The sequence below is a fragment of the Microsporum canis genome, genomic scaffold, assembly GCF_000151145.1.
Source record: "Microsporum canis CBS 113480 supercont1.1 genomic scaffold, whole genome shotgun sequence".
NCBI classification, from domain to species: domain Eukaryota; kingdom Fungi; phylum Ascomycota; class Eurotiomycetes; order Onygenales; family Arthrodermataceae; genus Microsporum; species Microsporum canis.
The window spans coordinates 3,467,150-3,482,096 of NW_003299169.1; the positions used below are offsets into that span (position 1 = coordinate 3,467,150).

At 46.6% G+C, this 14,947-nt stretch overlaps 6 protein-coding genes across 6 annotated transcripts; 4 read left to right on the top strand and 2 right to left on the bottom strand.

The window, feature by feature from the left end:
- Positions 1 to 529: 529 nt before the first annotated feature.
- MCYG_01274 (sphingosine N-acyltransferase lag1) lies at positions 530 to 2,132 on the top strand (the record flags this gene model as incomplete). Its single annotated transcript, XM_002851124.1, has 4 exons — positions 530 to 674; positions 776 to 1,086; positions 1,171 to 1,458; positions 1,512 to 2,132. The coding sequence occupies 4 exons, from the start codon at positions 530 to 532 to the stop codon at positions 2,130 to 2,132; spliced, it is 1,365 nt and encodes a 454-aa protein (XP_002851170.1).
- A 959-nt stretch (positions 2,133 to 3,091) lies between these two features.
- Positions 3,092 to 5,041, bottom strand: MCYG_01275 (ribosomal biogenesis protein Gar2; the record flags this gene model as incomplete). The annotated part of the gene is made up of 4 exons (XM_002851125.1): positions 3,092 to 3,157; positions 3,417 to 4,215; positions 4,285 to 4,945; positions 5,008 to 5,041. The coding sequence occupies 4 exons, from the start codon at positions 5,039 to 5,041 to the stop codon at positions 3,092 to 3,094; spliced, it is 1,560 nt and encodes a 519-aa protein (XP_002851171.1).
- Positions 5,042 to 5,258: 217 nt separating this feature from the next.
- Positions 5,259 to 6,023, top strand: MCYG_01276 (uncharacterized protein; the record flags this gene model as incomplete). The annotated part of the gene is made up of 4 exons (XM_002851126.1): positions 5,259 to 5,366; positions 5,445 to 5,666; positions 5,734 to 5,854; positions 5,923 to 6,023. The coding sequence occupies 4 exons, from the start codon at positions 5,259 to 5,261 to the stop codon at positions 6,021 to 6,023; spliced, it is 552 nt and encodes a 183-aa protein (XP_002851172.1).
- A 1,184-nt stretch (positions 6,024 to 7,207) lies between these two features.
- MCYG_01277 (phosphotransferase family protein) lies at positions 7,208 to 9,425 on the top strand (the record flags this gene model as incomplete). The annotated part of the gene is made up of 8 exons (XM_002851127.1): positions 7,208 to 7,291; positions 7,491 to 7,518; positions 7,569 to 7,620; positions 7,672 to 7,772; positions 7,849 to 8,000; positions 8,057 to 8,159; positions 8,352 to 8,447; positions 8,515 to 9,425. 8 exons carry the CDS (start codon positions 7,208 to 7,210, stop codon positions 9,423 to 9,425), a joined length of 1,527 nt encoding a protein of 508 aa, XP_002851173.1.
- Positions 9,426 to 9,810: 385 nt separating this feature from the next.
- On the bottom strand, positions 9,811 to 11,243 carry MCYG_01278 (non-specific lipid-transfer protein; the record flags this gene model as incomplete). The annotated part of the gene is made up of 2 exons (XM_002851128.1): positions 9,811 to 10,693; positions 10,750 to 11,243. 2 exons carry the CDS (start codon positions 11,241 to 11,243, stop codon positions 9,811 to 9,813), a joined length of 1,377 nt encoding a protein of 458 aa, XP_002851174.1.
- Positions 11,244 to 13,406: 2,163 nt separating this feature from the next.
- MCYG_01279 (conserved hypothetical protein) lies at positions 13,407 to 14,818 on the top strand (the record flags this gene model as incomplete). Its single annotated transcript, XM_002851129.1, has 6 exons — positions 13,407 to 13,631; positions 13,691 to 13,725; positions 13,795 to 13,868; positions 13,939 to 14,157; positions 14,213 to 14,553; positions 14,594 to 14,818. The coding sequence occupies 6 exons, from the start codon at positions 13,407 to 13,409 to the stop codon at positions 14,816 to 14,818; spliced, it is 1,119 nt and encodes a 372-aa protein (XP_002851175.1).
- Positions 14,819 to 14,947: the final 129 nt, after the last annotated feature.

The window sequence follows — 14,947 nt, forward strand, 5'->3', positions numbered from 1 at the left end:
AAGAGGAAGAAGCAGAAAGCGGAGGCCGTTTCATGGACGCGGGATGGAGAAGGGAAAAAGCCCCCATGACGAGGCAGAGAGGAAAAGCAAGGACACATCGACTTGTCATCAATCTGTATAGCTTCTCTCTCTCTCGCTCTCTCTCGCTCTCTCTCTGCTGCACTCTTGTGCTGTTGTTGTGTGTGGTTCGCCGTTCATTGGCGACATACATATTCAAGGTACAGAAACCCTGCCCTGGTTGGTCCCTGACCCAAAAGGGAAAAAAAAAAAAAAAAAAAACTGAGGATAGGTAGGGATATACGCCATCGCCAAATCACATTCGCCCCTTTGCCCCCCTCGCTGCATAGAAAAGAGATTTCGGTGACTTGGGCTGGTCTTAATTCTCTGTCTGGACGACCTCCATCAGCCGGATTTATAGCTTGGATGCGATCCCTTTTTTTAACCTTCTCCTCACCTCTTAGAGCTTCCCCGGTGCGGTCTCCCCATCCTCGACGTTACTGAAGCAGCGGGTAGGAATTCGAGAGACACAATGGCTAAAGAGACGGTAGCTCTGGCTGCCGAACGGAGGGAGAATGGGATCACCAACGTCCATGCCTGTGTGTCGACTACGGAGACAAGCAGGGCGTCGAAGGATGGCGCTTCCTGGCGAGAATGGGTGGTTGCGAACCAGATAGGTGTGCACACCCAAACCGCAGTTTAATTTTTTTTTTCTCTTTTTCTTTCTCATCATCCTCAACAAAAACATATTTTCAATGGCCTAATTAACAATTCTCAGGTGGTTCGCTTTCAATTCTCGCTATCATATTCGCCGTACATGCTTTCGTTCCATCTCTCAGGGCGTACACCACGCCCTATCTCGAGCTTCCTCACTACCATGCCGAGACTGGAAATTACAAGCAGGGGCTGGACGATGTCTACTTCGTCATCAGCTCCATGCTAGGCTTCACGGCTACCAGAGCTATAGTAATTGACTGGTTTTTCTATCCTATCGCCACTCAGCTAGGGTTAAGACACAAACAGGCTGTCCGATTTGCCGAGCAGGGATGGCTTTTGGTCTACTACCTAGCCTTTTGGCTTTATGGAATGGTTAGCTATTGCTCTATGAAACAATGTGTTTCTTCTGTTCCATCTCTCTGGACTGCTGCTAACCATGCTGGTCCAATTACTTAGAACATCTGGTATCACTCTAGCTACTGGTACAATTTCCGTGCGATATGGGCCGATTGGCCCACCCGCGAGGTCACAGGCAACGTCAAGCTATACTGCCTCTTACAGCTGTCCTTTTGGGTACAGCAAATCTTCGTCATCCACATTGAAGCCAAACGCAAGGACCACTCACAGATGGTTGTCCATCATATCATCACCAGCACGCTGCTCGGATCCGCATATGTCTATAGCTTCTACAACGTTGCCAACGTGGTCCTCTGTCTGATGGATATTGTTGATTTCATGCTTCCTGTGCGTACCCTTTTTTGCTACTGCCGTACCTTGTGCTAACGGACATATAATAGTTTGCCAAAATGCTTAAATACCTTGGATTCGAACGCGCCTGTACAGTTGCCTTTGGTGTCTTCCTTACAACCTGGGTCATCGCCCGTCATTTCATCTATATGAGTCTCTGGTGGTCCATCCACAAAACAGTTCCCACTGATGTACCGTTCGGATGCTATGCCGGCGCCACCGGCAAACAACTGTCGACCGGCTCACCCGACCTGTTCTTCCACACCTTCAACCCCTTCCTGGATCTCGATGGCCCAATTTGTATGACCAGTACCATCAAAGTTATCTTCCTTGGAATGTTGCTGCTATTGCAGGTTCTCTCCCTCATCTGGCTTGGGATGATTATCAAAGTAGCTCTGGGCGTTTTATGGACGGGTTCAAGCGCAGAGGATACGAGAAGTGACGGCGAGGAAGAGGTAGAAGACGTTGAGCCGAAGGAGAAGGCCGGCACTTCCTCGGCGAGAGTCACGGCCTCAGAAGGCAGCTCCTGGTCAAGATCTGTCATGCCCAACGGTTCAAATCACCAGAGTCATCCTGTGCGAATAAGAACGGCCCGTGGACGAGTTACGTTGAGTGACCATAATGATCGAAAAGCTCTCCTTGGTAGAATTGGCTGTGACAAGCCAACATAGAACTGAAAAGGCGTTTGGTTCTCCATGATCTCGCGGTTTGACTACTATTTTCCACATCGATCTTTCTATCTACGTTTTTCATCTCGTTGCCCTTTATTTTCTTTTATTTCCCCCCCTCAGGTCTGATTTTGTGTTGAGATGCTTCCCTCCCTGCTGGCAACGGTTGCAGTAACGGTGACGGTGACTGGCATGCCTTGAAAGAACTTCCTATCATTATCCTTCCTATACCCATAAATATGCCCGGTTAAAGCTTTTTTAATATATTTCTTTTTTCCTTCCTTCTTATCACAAAAGAATATATCCCTTCATTGCATTTGTTCGTTTTCTGAACTATCATCTTTCTCACTGATTTTTTATCCCCTTTATGCTCCTACTTTTGTCTTTGGGCTGCCTCTGGCGGCTCTTCTCGACCATACACCTATGACGTCGTTCCGTTTCTTTTCGAAAAAAACAAGAGGACTGAATTCTTGATTGACGATACCCTTACCCCTGGCAGCAAAATTCTGCTATGATATTTAGATGGTTATCCTCTCTTTTTGTTCCTTCTTTCGTCCTATTGGTATGCTTCGTTCTACTGCCTGATCTGTCAATAATGTTGCCTAACGCTTGTTCCCTGCCTCACGCTAAATAAACCAAGACGAAGGCCCGGATACTAGGGTCATCGATCTCCCTACTTTTACTCGTTTGTTTACAGCCCTATACCAACTGGTTTAGTTCAGCATGCTATGTTTTGTCTTCCCTGCATCCTCCTTCTTGGTGCTTATATACACTGCATATTTATTATACCCGGGGTAATGTGATTTCACGGACGGCACATCCTATCGGCTTGTCTGCATTCATTATGATCTATTCCGTACTTAAACCACTATTACTTCTCATCCTTCTTCTACCTGGCTGACTCGACCATGCTAGAAAGTGACGTAATAACCTTGTAGATACTTTAGGGCTGAAATGTTTTTTTATGAAGGTTGAGCTCGAGCCCGGAAGCCGCTGCGGCTGGTTGGTTCCTTGGTCATGGGCCTGCTCTAGCCAGGGATAATATATATTATTATATGAGATCTGGTACCTGAGGCTACATATACTCTGACTCTTGTAATTGAGTTGTGGAGTAACTGAAAAAAAAGCTATTTTGATTTCCTTGGAAGTGACTCTGAATATCGCTGTTTGGTATTTTATCACGGAACAAAGGAAAGAAAAAGAAGAGACAATAAATACCAATGCAAGTTATTTGCGTCAAGTCGGTTCGTCGTCCCAGTTCCGGTCTTATGCCTTTGCCTTTTTTACTTTCTTTGGCTTTTCCTCCAATTTCTTGGTCTTTGAGGCATTCTTCGACTGCTTCTGGTCTTTAGCGGGCTTCTCAGGATCCGCAGAAGTGTCAGCCTGGGCCTTCTTCTTGGACTTCTTTGCCTCCTTCTTCCCTGCGGACAACAACTTCACGGCTTCAGCGGGCTCAACGTCGCTGGTTTTCACTTTCTTTGCCTTGCCGTTTGATGAAGTTTTAGTAGCCGCAGTATTTTCCTCCGCAACTTCATCTTTGCTTTTTGGCTCTTGCTTCTTCGGAGTTTCTTCCTTCTTGTCCTCAATAGCAGCGATAGGAGACATGGAGCCCTCCTCAATCTGGTTCTGAACTGTAGGGGCAACAGGAACATCTTCCACAGATTTCAATTGAGGGATATCATACTCGTAGCCCAGAGCTTTCATCTTTTCGGCCTTCTTAGCCCGTTTCGAGGACTCTTTGGAAATGGCCTTTGACCACTGATCGCGTGACTTTCCAGCCTCGAGTCGCCGCTTTTCAATCTGGTTCCATGGTGTCTTCTTGAATCGGCGATTTGCTCCCTTCCACATCTCCGGGTGGACCTTGTCATTGGGTATGTACTTGCATTTCAAGATGTGGCCGAACATAAGGTAGTTCTGCATAGCGGCTGCAACAATCTTGGCGACAGACGTGGATGTGAACTCGACGAAGGCATAGTGTTTCGATTTTCCAGTTGTACGATTGCGGGAGAGACGTAGACGGGAGATGTCTCCAAATTGGGAGAAGTATGCGCGCATCTCATCTTCATAGAAACCGTGTGGAATTCGTCTGTAAGCATTTATGGATTAGTTGTAGCTCGGTAGATTTTGGATAGAGCATCTGAGTAGGAAAACTTACCCAACGTATACGGTGCCAGGTTCTTCTGGCTCTGGGTTTTCCTTCTTCTTCCGTCGAATCGCCTTCATCGCCTTCTTAGAGTCAGGGATCTTTGGGACCTCTTGACCAGGCTCAAAACCTTCATCCTCTGAGACATCTGATTCTCCGCTGCTTTCGAATCCCCGAATCAAAGCTAGAGTTTGGTCATCTTCAGAGACGTCTGAATCTGCATCTAACTCGGAGGGAGACGGCTCTTTGGCTGGCTTTTCAGCCTCCTTGCTTTTGGCTTTTGCTTTCTTCGTCTTCTCCGCAGCAGTAGAGCCTTTATCCTTTGACATAGAGCCGGCAGCAGGCTTCTCAGATTTAACTTTCTTCTTTGGCTGCGGTTCCTTTTTAACCTCAGGCTTATATTCTACCTCATTCTCGGAGATATCTTCATCATCACTTAAGAAGTCGGCTGCGCGTTTGCGGGGCTTCACCTCCTTCGCGGGCTTCTTGTCTAACTTGACAGGCAATTTCTCGGGTTTGGCACCGTTGACCACGCCATTTTCTTTTACAAGCTTCGAGTCAGATATCTTCACTTCGGCCACCTGGAATTTCGCAGGCTTTTCTTGTGTTTTCTTGGATTTTTTTGACGGTGGTTGTTGGCTCATCGTAGGAGCAGAGGTAGCCGTCACGGCCGCTACATGACCGGGTTAGAGACGTGTTCGCGTAAAATTGTAAATAATAGATAAATTAGCAAACCTTTGCGCTTGTTGGCCTTCTTCTCTGGAGCCATTCTGGGTGCCTGTCTGTGGTCAATTGTGTAGAAGAGTCTGCTGTTTGGTTCAACTTTCATCATGTTTTTCCAATTTTTTTTTCTTTGTGGATCAAACGCCAAGATTTCCAGAGCTTCCTCCGCCAAATCGATAAGCGCAGAGCTTTTGGCTCAACTGCAATAACTTGATCCTCTATATAGACCAGATACTGGTTACAACTGCGACGAGGTGAGAGACATGAAGAAGAGAAAACGTTCTAGCAAAAATAAAACTCTAACCCAAGAAGAAATATGGGATGATTCGGCGCTTCTTGAATCCTGGGAAGAAGCTGCAGAGGAATACAAGGTATGTACGTTTCTTTGCTACATTGCATATTTCATGGTAAAATGAAAGGCGTTTCTAATTCGTTATTTACTATTTTAGCTCTATCATAGTATCCGAGCCAAGGGGCAGAGAGTTGAGGATGTATTGCGAGAGGCAGAAGAGTCAAACGGCAATGAAGACGATATGCAAATAGAGACTGGCCCTGAGCCAGAGGAGGCCCGGGGAGAGGAGATGGTAGCGAATGCATCCAGAAATGTCATTGTTGAAGATTCCGATGAAAATATAAAGCACACGGACACCTGCACAACGACTCAAACCGAGGTAGCTTTCCCTACCTTCCCAATAATAAAATTGAGCCCGATTGCTAATTATATGTATTGTTATACAGGATGGAACGGCTCCAGAAGTAGCCATGGCAACAGACCAGACATATTCCGAAGCCCCGGCAAGTGGAAGTTTTGCAGGTATGCCTCAAATGGTTCTGAACGGAGCTCCTAATCCCCCAAGCAGTAAGTGCATCCAGGAAACCGATTACAGGATAATATGAACGCTTGACTGACACCTGAATAATATATAGTTCAGGATGAGGGATTAAAGAACCTCATGATGTCGTGGTATTTTGCGGGCTACTACACTGGACTATACGAAGGTCAACAACGCGCTGTGTCGAAACAGTAACACGAGGGTTATGAGAGTTGATGCGTCGGCATATGAATCTTTGATAATGTTTTTCGGCCTGAGACTCGACATCACTACCGAAAAACTCCTCCCAATAATTGAAAACCGGAACGTCCTTGTACGTCCGGCACTCGCGATGATAATATTTGGGAGAGCTATAAAATGCCTATTTTGACTTGGACTTTGCCTCTGATGGAGCGTGAAACTTGTCCCTTGATAAGTTTATGGCATACTAGAGCACCTAGCCCTTGAATACTTCAACAGATACAGACCACTACAACTTGGTTATCAATAGCCACAGAAATCTTCCTCTCCGCCTTGCAAAGGCACAAAATTAAAAGACAAGTACAAATAAAATTATAATCAAAAATGGTCCAATATATTAAACAAGAATGATAAGATATGTATCTAACTCTATTTGACACGCCTCAGCCCTATGAAGCAAACTACGTTAATAGAATGGTAAAAAGGCGGGCGCAACACGAGCGAGACAAGTTGAAACTTTTTGGGTTTATATTGGCAATATTATTGACCTCGTTGCGTAGACGCAGAACCCATCATAGAGAGGACGGACGAGACTTCGATTATGCCGTCATTTAACATTGTATTTCTTGCAATTATAATATTATGCAGTTTATGTCGTGACACTCCAGCTACAGAGCTAAGTTCTCTCTTAGTTGTAAGCATGGACGCCTACGGTTAGCAAGTTGACATTTGGCGGCACATAAAATAGAAGTGATCAATTGAGCTCTGGTCGAAGCGAGAAGATACGGCGGAGATACATTCGCATGTATCTGAGGCAACGGAAGTTCTCACAGGGCCGTAGGCCCAGTTGATCCACGAGGAAGCATTATTCCACACAGGTTAGGTAAAAAAAGTGTTTCCAGCATGACTAAACTACCAATAGTTAGTTCGATAAAAAGGCATATTGGATATGAGTGAAAAAAAGGTGAGGATGCAAATATCGAGTTATGTATGCCAAAGCGAAACTCATCGATCGCCCTGTTGGTAAAAGCCATCCTCCAGAAGAGGGGGAACTTCCACTGGCGGATGAGTATTAGAACGGGCAATTTGAGATCTATCTGGGTCTCATGTTATCAAATTTGTAGAGGTAATGGATGCGTATACCGTTCGACAAGGGCATAGAGACCGTAATAATATGTATGAGGAAGAAAGAGAAGAAAATGAAGAACGAAAAAAGTTGGAAGAATTTGTGTCGTTTTACACTAGACCTATTTAGGTTAAAGTTTGGTCTCGTGATGTGTTTAGTAAGCATTTCTATCAAACTTCAAATCTTCAACGTCCTTGATAGTTAAAACATTCAATGCAACAACAATCCTTGCAGCTATGCTTTACAGATATTCTAGAGGAATTAGCCCATTTAATTATTTCTTATGCTCAAATTATGCTCAAAGAATGCGGTTTTTTTCACTCTTTTCCTCTAGGGAGGCTGATAGGCCACCCAAGCTGTATTTAGAGAAGCCTGATCGCACCGGTTGGTTATGATATACGGGCATATACCATTTATATCTAACTGCTTGCCAGAGGAAACCGCCACAGAAGAAGATATGTTTGCATATCGTCGACACCGCTGGATGTGAGGGCTGCTAGTCATGTTATAATCGAACGAAACTTACACAGTTATTAGATTCAATGAAGAGAAAGAAATTAGCCATCGGTATTTGAAGTTTGACTTTGAAAGTCTTATCAAAGTTGCTATAAGTTCAGCCGGTGGCGGTGCACAGAGATGTATATAACAATCCGATTTTTTTTAATTATTCATCAATTCATCACGCTTAAAGAGAGCAATTAACGAATTTCATAGGTACAAAGGTACTGAAATGTGTCGAAGGGCTTCATAACAAAGGTTTTCTCTTAACAATGGACAATGGGACGGAAGTATTTGCGAAGCTTCCGAACCCTAATGCGGGCCCTGCGCGATATCTTATAGCGTCAGAAGCTGCCACCAGAGAATTTGTTAGTTGCCCTCTTATTGGTTCCGGTTTGCCTAGAACCTAATAGTATATTCCCAGCTCCGTGAAGTAGCAAATGTGCCTATTCCAAGGGTCCTTGCACGGTCATCCGATCCCAAAGGCCCGGTTGGAGCTGAGTATATCATTGAGGAAAAGGCCCCTGGTACTAGATTAGGAACCATATGGCCCAATTGGTCTCGAGAATCAAAACTACGCATGGTCGAACAAATTGTCGACCTAGAGCACATACTCACAAGTATCAAATTTTCAAAACATGGCTCTATTTACTTCAAAGAGGACTTACCGCATTATTTTGGCGAAGAGGGCCATCCCCTACTGGCTGACTCCTCTGTAGACTCAGCTAATTTGAGTCAATATACTATTGGGCCGCTTACCCAGTCAGAACTTTGGAGGAGTGGCCGAGAGGATATGGATTTGGACAGGGGCCCTTGTGAGTAGAAGCTGCTTTTATTACATTCCTGTTTGGACGTCTATTAACGCATGTTAATTGTATATAGGGCAACAATCTGAGGATTATGCAAGAGCTATAGGTGAAAACGAGGTAGCTTGGATCAAAGCACACGCTTCCCCTAGGACGAACGCTTATGCGTCGCTCAAAGACCCTGAGCTTCCAGGCCATGCTCTTGCTCTCTTGTCAAAGTATTTAGATGCTACGCCTTATCTTGTACCCAACGATCCTGCGGCTAGAATAAGCGTCCTTTGGCATCCAGATCTACATCTGGATAATGTCTTTGTTGATCCAGAGACATGTAAAATTACCAGCATAGTCGATTGGCAAGGTGCAAGTGTCGCCCCATTATTTTACCAGTCCTGCGTGCCTCGGATGTTCCGACATGATGGGCCTGTCCGGGAGGGATGGGTTGTCCCTTCACGCCCAGAAGATTTCGATACTCTAAGTGAGGAAGAACAGGGGCTTATCGATCAGGACCTGGAGAGCGAAACTATACATAAATACTATGAAGCAAAGGTCTTCCAACGCGCTCCTCATCACTGGGAAGTCCTAAAGCAGTTAAGAGATATACAGCTTAGACGCAATCCAACCTGGCTGGTGACTGGTGTTTGGGAAAATCGGGACATCTTCTTTTTACGTCAAAGCCTAATTGCTATTGCGGCTCTATGGGATAGGCTACGGCCGGACGAGACTACGGAGGTTCCGGTTTCTTTTACAAAGGAAGAGCTAGATCTTCATGCGAAGGAAGATGAAAATATCACGGGTGTTGGCAATATGCTAAAATTATTTCGAGATCAAGGGGTTCTCCCCGTGGATGGAATGGTGGGCCCGGAGGACTATGAGACAGCGAAGATCAACTGTCAAAAGTTCAAAGATATATTCATTAAAACTGCAAAGGATGAAGAAGAAAGAGAGCTGTTTTCCAAACTCTGGCCCTACCAGGATCAAGAATCATAGTGATTTCCAATCGCCAGACATCCCATCCAAACATACACTACACAACCTTTGGAATGATTTGCATGTAGTGTTTTATTCTTGCAAGTTATGGCGCCTGTTACGCGAGCGATGCCCAAAGCAAGTTTTTGTCGTCCTTTAACCGGTAGTTACAAAAGGGGTAGTATCTTTTGCAAGATTCATTATATCCGGCATTTCTCTTTAAATATATATTTCATGATATCTAGGGTCCATCAATATCTTCACATACTCATCCAGTTAACCTCAAACCCATTTATTCTCCAGCCACGACGGAATTGATCTCTTTATTCTTTGACGCAGCTTTCCAGCTACTTCTCCATCGGCTTCGGCCGCGTCCACTTCTAAATGAAGTGAGAGGATAACACCTCTAGAAGCGGGCAAGCACCTTCTCTTGGGTATCACCCATAGCCCACTCACTGCGGTTTTCCTTGCTGAGCACACTACTGGCTTGTTCGGCCGTGAACCCCTTGGCTTCAACAGCAGGGTTATATCCAAGCTGATTAATCTTTCCAACTTCTTCATTAGTCACTGGCTGGGATGTCTTGCCGTCTGCACGTTTATATACTGTGACGACGACAGCTCCACCAAGACCGAGATTATGCTGTAGAGCAACGTCGGTGCCTTTGACAAGGCGGTTGTTGGCCCAGCCACGAAGATGCCAGACTAATTCTGCACATTGGGCAATACCAGTTGCACCCAGTGGGTGGCCCTTGGAGATCAAACCGCCAGAGGGATTGATGACCATCTTCCCGCCATATGTGATATCGCCCTTTCGAACCATCTCGTGGGCCTTGCCCGGTTCGCAGAGCTCTAGTGCGTCGATAGTGATCATCTCGTTTGATGAGAAACAATCGTGTAGTTCGCAGACTTTGACGTCCTTGACATTTACTCCGGCTTCGGCGGCGGCCGTTTGGCATGCATATCGAGTCATCTCGAAGCCCATGAGACTGATGGAGCTTTCGTTGTAGACTGAGGGGGTGTCTGTGGCGAGACATTGACCGGCAATGAGGATAGCCTGGTCTTTGAGGTGTGGTCGAGCGTCAAGGAAGGTCTGTGAGACGATGACAGCTGCAGCACCGCCATCTGACGTTGGGCAGCACTGGAGCTTGGTCAGGGGGAAGTGAATCATGGGGGATTTCGATATTTGCTCGTGGGTGTATTCAGTTTGGAATTGGGAGTATGGGTTTCGTTTTGAGTGCTCGTGATTGATTCGTCCAATTTCAGCAAAATCTTCTGCCTTTGCGCCATATCTGTTCAAGAGAACGGCTTAGAACTTGATCTGGCCCCCATGGAAGCGGTTACTTACTTCTCGATATACTCAACACCAGCGTTTCCAAACATCTGGGCAGCTCCCGGAGCATTAGTGAGTCCTCGGGTAGCAAACATCATTTCTCCGAATTTGCCAGTAGGGTTCTCTCTATCGTTAAATTTGGAAGAGAGGCTTCCCGGACTCATCTTTTCGAAGCCAACTACAAGGACGCAGTCGGCTGCGCCATGAGAGACCATGGTGCGAGCCATAGCCAAGCCGGTTGAGCCAGTAGAGCAGTTGTTATTGACGTTATAGATGGGAATCTTCGTAAGGCCGAATTGGTAGAAAACACGCTGGCCGCAGGTGCTGTCTCCGTAGCAGTAGCATGCGACGCCCTGGTCTACGTCGTCGTAGGTGATATGGGCATCCAACATAGCCTTGACACCGGCCTCAAAACCCAGCTCATGGTAGTCGACCTTTCCGCGCGGTTTGATAAACTTGGTCATACCAACGCCTAGGACGTAGGCCGGAGATTGTGCCTGTTTGCCCATCGTGAAGGGAGTCTGTAGCTATCCAATAGGGTTGTTCTGGTTGTTAGTTAGCAAAGCTCACGATGTATAGATCAGGATACCTGTCTCTATGTCTTCCAGCTCCACATACACCAGAAGAGAGGAATCTGGCCGTATTTAACCTCCTTCTTCACCCCTTTTCACCATGGCCGGAGCTTTCGCATGTTATCTGTGTTTGCGGGGGAGATCCCGAGGCCCCGAGGTACGATCGCAGATTATGTAAGCTGTATAGTCCTCGATCTTCAGGCAAGCGAGGAAGAAGCTCGAGTTGAAGCCCATCACCGATCGATCACAGAAAACATGTGTAGAGAGGGTGAGGGAAATGGTAGGATGTATGGGAGTCAAGCTGAAGATCCCCCGTTTCCCATGGGTGATAGCCAAGTCGACCATTAGGTTGTGGCGGCAGCTTTGATATTATATAACTTAACCTCCAAGTTATACTGTTATTGCGATGCGTCCGGATGACATTGGGCTCTCTGTACTAGCTACTGTTCCCATCGTCACCGGCATGGCTACCCAAGACGAAACCCTGATGAGTAGCACCAGGACGTCCGTCCATCCCGGGAATGATCGTCCTGTACTGCAAGGTAAAAAAAAGCCTTTTCTTTTTTCATTAACTGAGTGACTGCCGGCGAGGATGCCGGGTCTGTGGAGGGAGAAAGAGAAGGCCAGAAGAGTGACAGGTACAACTGAAGCCGGTAGAACAAGACGAAGCACTTTGAATCGCAACGGAGGTTATGTTCAACGTGAGATGTATCGAATAGTTCGAGAACTCAGCATCGGACGAGCGGTACGACCAGGCGGTTGGTCTGCATGTACAACAGAAAACACTTTTGAACTGGCGTCAAGACAAGTTTTTGGAGTTATTTTAACCCTGGCTTATATCTGGCCCCCCCCCTTCCTGCGAGTCAGTGTATTTGGCCTGTTCATCATTGGCCGAGCGTACGTCCAGAGCAAAGATGTCACTGGCCAGACGCCAAATCTGATATGCGTTTATTTGAATGTACCTCTACTTCGTGTGCAGTAGATGGTTCCCCGTGCTAGAGATGTAGCGGTGACTTCGTTCCCTGCAGAAACTCGTCCAAGGTTCACATGTATGGGTGGATGTATATAGAGAACTAGGGGAGGAGTTAGCCACTTCTTCCCACTGCTAGTTAACGGAATATCGTTAGTGCGATTTATGATGGTGGCCGTCGAACCCTTGGATGGAATAGAAGCTTTTGTTGCTGCAACTTCATCTTCTTCTTTTCTCTTCTTCTTCCGCTTCTTCATTCTTCTCTTTTTCCTTCTTCTTTCCCCATCCTTGCTTCTGCTGCAGAGGCTTTTCCTATCCGACGCCTCTCGCGCTGTCTCTCTCTCCTTCTCATCTCACGTCCGCCTCAAAGTCGACTCCTGCCTCTGTGTCTCTCTCCTCTCTCTGGTCCTGTCAACATCCCCCCCACCATCTCGAGCCTACCGTGCTTTTTTGTTGCTACCATATACAATCCATTCCGTTTCATCTTCCTGTCATTATTGAAGAGGATAATCCCTGCTGGCTCCAATCAGCTGCTGTTGCTGAAACGTGACGGTGGACTGACCTGCTCTCTCTATATATATACTTCAACTGACATCTCGCCCTTGCATAGAGTATATATATATTCTATCTCGTCTCTCTCCATCCATTATATTTTTTTCCCCCCCTATATTTCCTTAGTATACCTGTGCAGCTCTCTCTTGTAAGGGGCTGCCATTGAATTAGCTTGTCTGCTTTATATATATACTGGACACCTCAACATACCTCTGCCCTTTTGTTTTGTTCTCCTGCTGTTTCTTTCCCCTTTCACTCCGCACTGCTTCTGCAGTGAATTTTCTCCTCCTGTTACTACGCTGTGGTGGTGGCCCAGTAAACAAGGCAAGACATACTGGGATATCCTAATCGCTTACTCCCCCTAGCGGATCCAGAGACATAGGAATACATAAAAAAGAGAGACTGGTCAGATATAACTGTCTACAAGACCCATGGACACCTGTGGGACGCTGAGAGGTCTGCTCGCTCACACGCTGAGAGACCACTTTGCGTTCCATAGGTTTCTACGGGTGCAGTCCTGAAGACAAGCACACACGCACATATATATAAAAAGAAACACACAACGAAGCCCGCCGCTTATGTCGTCCTCACAGGAGGATGCTGGACATGTAACAGCCATCACGGCGCCAGTCTCAGCATCCTCCTTACAACCGCAGGCTTCACCAGTGATTTCACCAAAGACAGCCACCAAGATGCCGCCGTGGGCCATCCCCTTCGACACGCCGGCCAGGAACCGCTTCCTGAAGGACTACCGGATCCAGGCGGCCTCTGCGACCTCGACAATCCTCGCATGCCTTGCTGTGGTGAGTCTTCTGCCCGTGTTGTTAATATAACGCGCTTCAAGGCTGACTGCGTCTGCTAGACCCCACTGGAGAACGTGAAGACTCGACTCCAGTCGTGAGTCTTTCCCTGGTGATATACTATGTATATTATGAGCTGGAAGTGTACTAAAAATCGTTTTACTAGATACAACTTCAAGGGGACCAGCGACTGCCTTCGGTACATGCTCAAACACGAGGGGCCACGAGGATTTATGGCCGGTAAGTTGGGGCCCTTTCGAATACGCGTAAGTGGGAAAAAAAATGGAATCGTCGTCTCACTTCATATCAGGCGCGTTACCACCACTGGCAAGCCTTACGATAGTCAGAGTCACCAATTTTACCGTCTATCAGAAGCTCAAGCATGCTCTCTCCGACCTCGTGGAAAAGAATACTGGAACCTCCCCATTAGCCACATATAACACTCCAGGTTCCCTTCCCACTTTTACCGGTGTCTCCTGTTTTATGATATCTGGGATGGTGGCAGGTGTCTGTGCTGCTCCTATTGCTTGTAGGTATACTTTCCTTTATACACACCATGGCCTAAGAACTAACAAAAAGCCTAGGCCCATTTGAACTCGCCAAGAACGTGGTTCAGACCTCTGTACTCATGGCAAGCAGCCAACGCGGACCTACTGGACGGGGTCTCAAGTATACCTCACTTCAGAATGTCCCACGCCTTTCAACCGCCCAGGCTATCAAACAAATCATCTCTCGTCATGGTTTCCGTGGTCTTTACACAGGAATGGGTCTTCACATGGCTCGAGACACGGTTGGCACTGGCCTGTATTTCGCCATCTACGAAACCTCTAAGCAACTGACGTCAACTTACCTGGGAGATAACCATTCTCCGTTTGGACCGCAGCTGGTTGGCGGTGCGCTCTGTGGCACCCTTCCATGGCTCTTTGTAAGTGAAAGAAATATGCATATCAACCTACTTTTGTCAGGACCAAACTGATATCCTGTTTCTTCAGACGTACCCACTTGATACCCGAAAAACTCGTCGACAGAGTATGATACTAGGGAAATCAAAAGAAGTGGGAGCTGCAGTGGCCAAATCTTCAGTTTATACAGGCTTATCGGTGATCATTCTTCGTACAGCTGTGCAGAATATGCTCCTTCTGACCATGTTCGAGTACTTCAAGAGGGAGATCGATAAGCTGGAAATTTGACCTGTCTCCACCAGCAACATACTCGATTACCATGACGGTTACTTTGTGAACCCTTAATTTCTGAGTTACCCGGCGTTCTATTCTCCAGCCCCGCTCTTGATCTTGGGTCATTGCTGTGCCTGTTTCTTT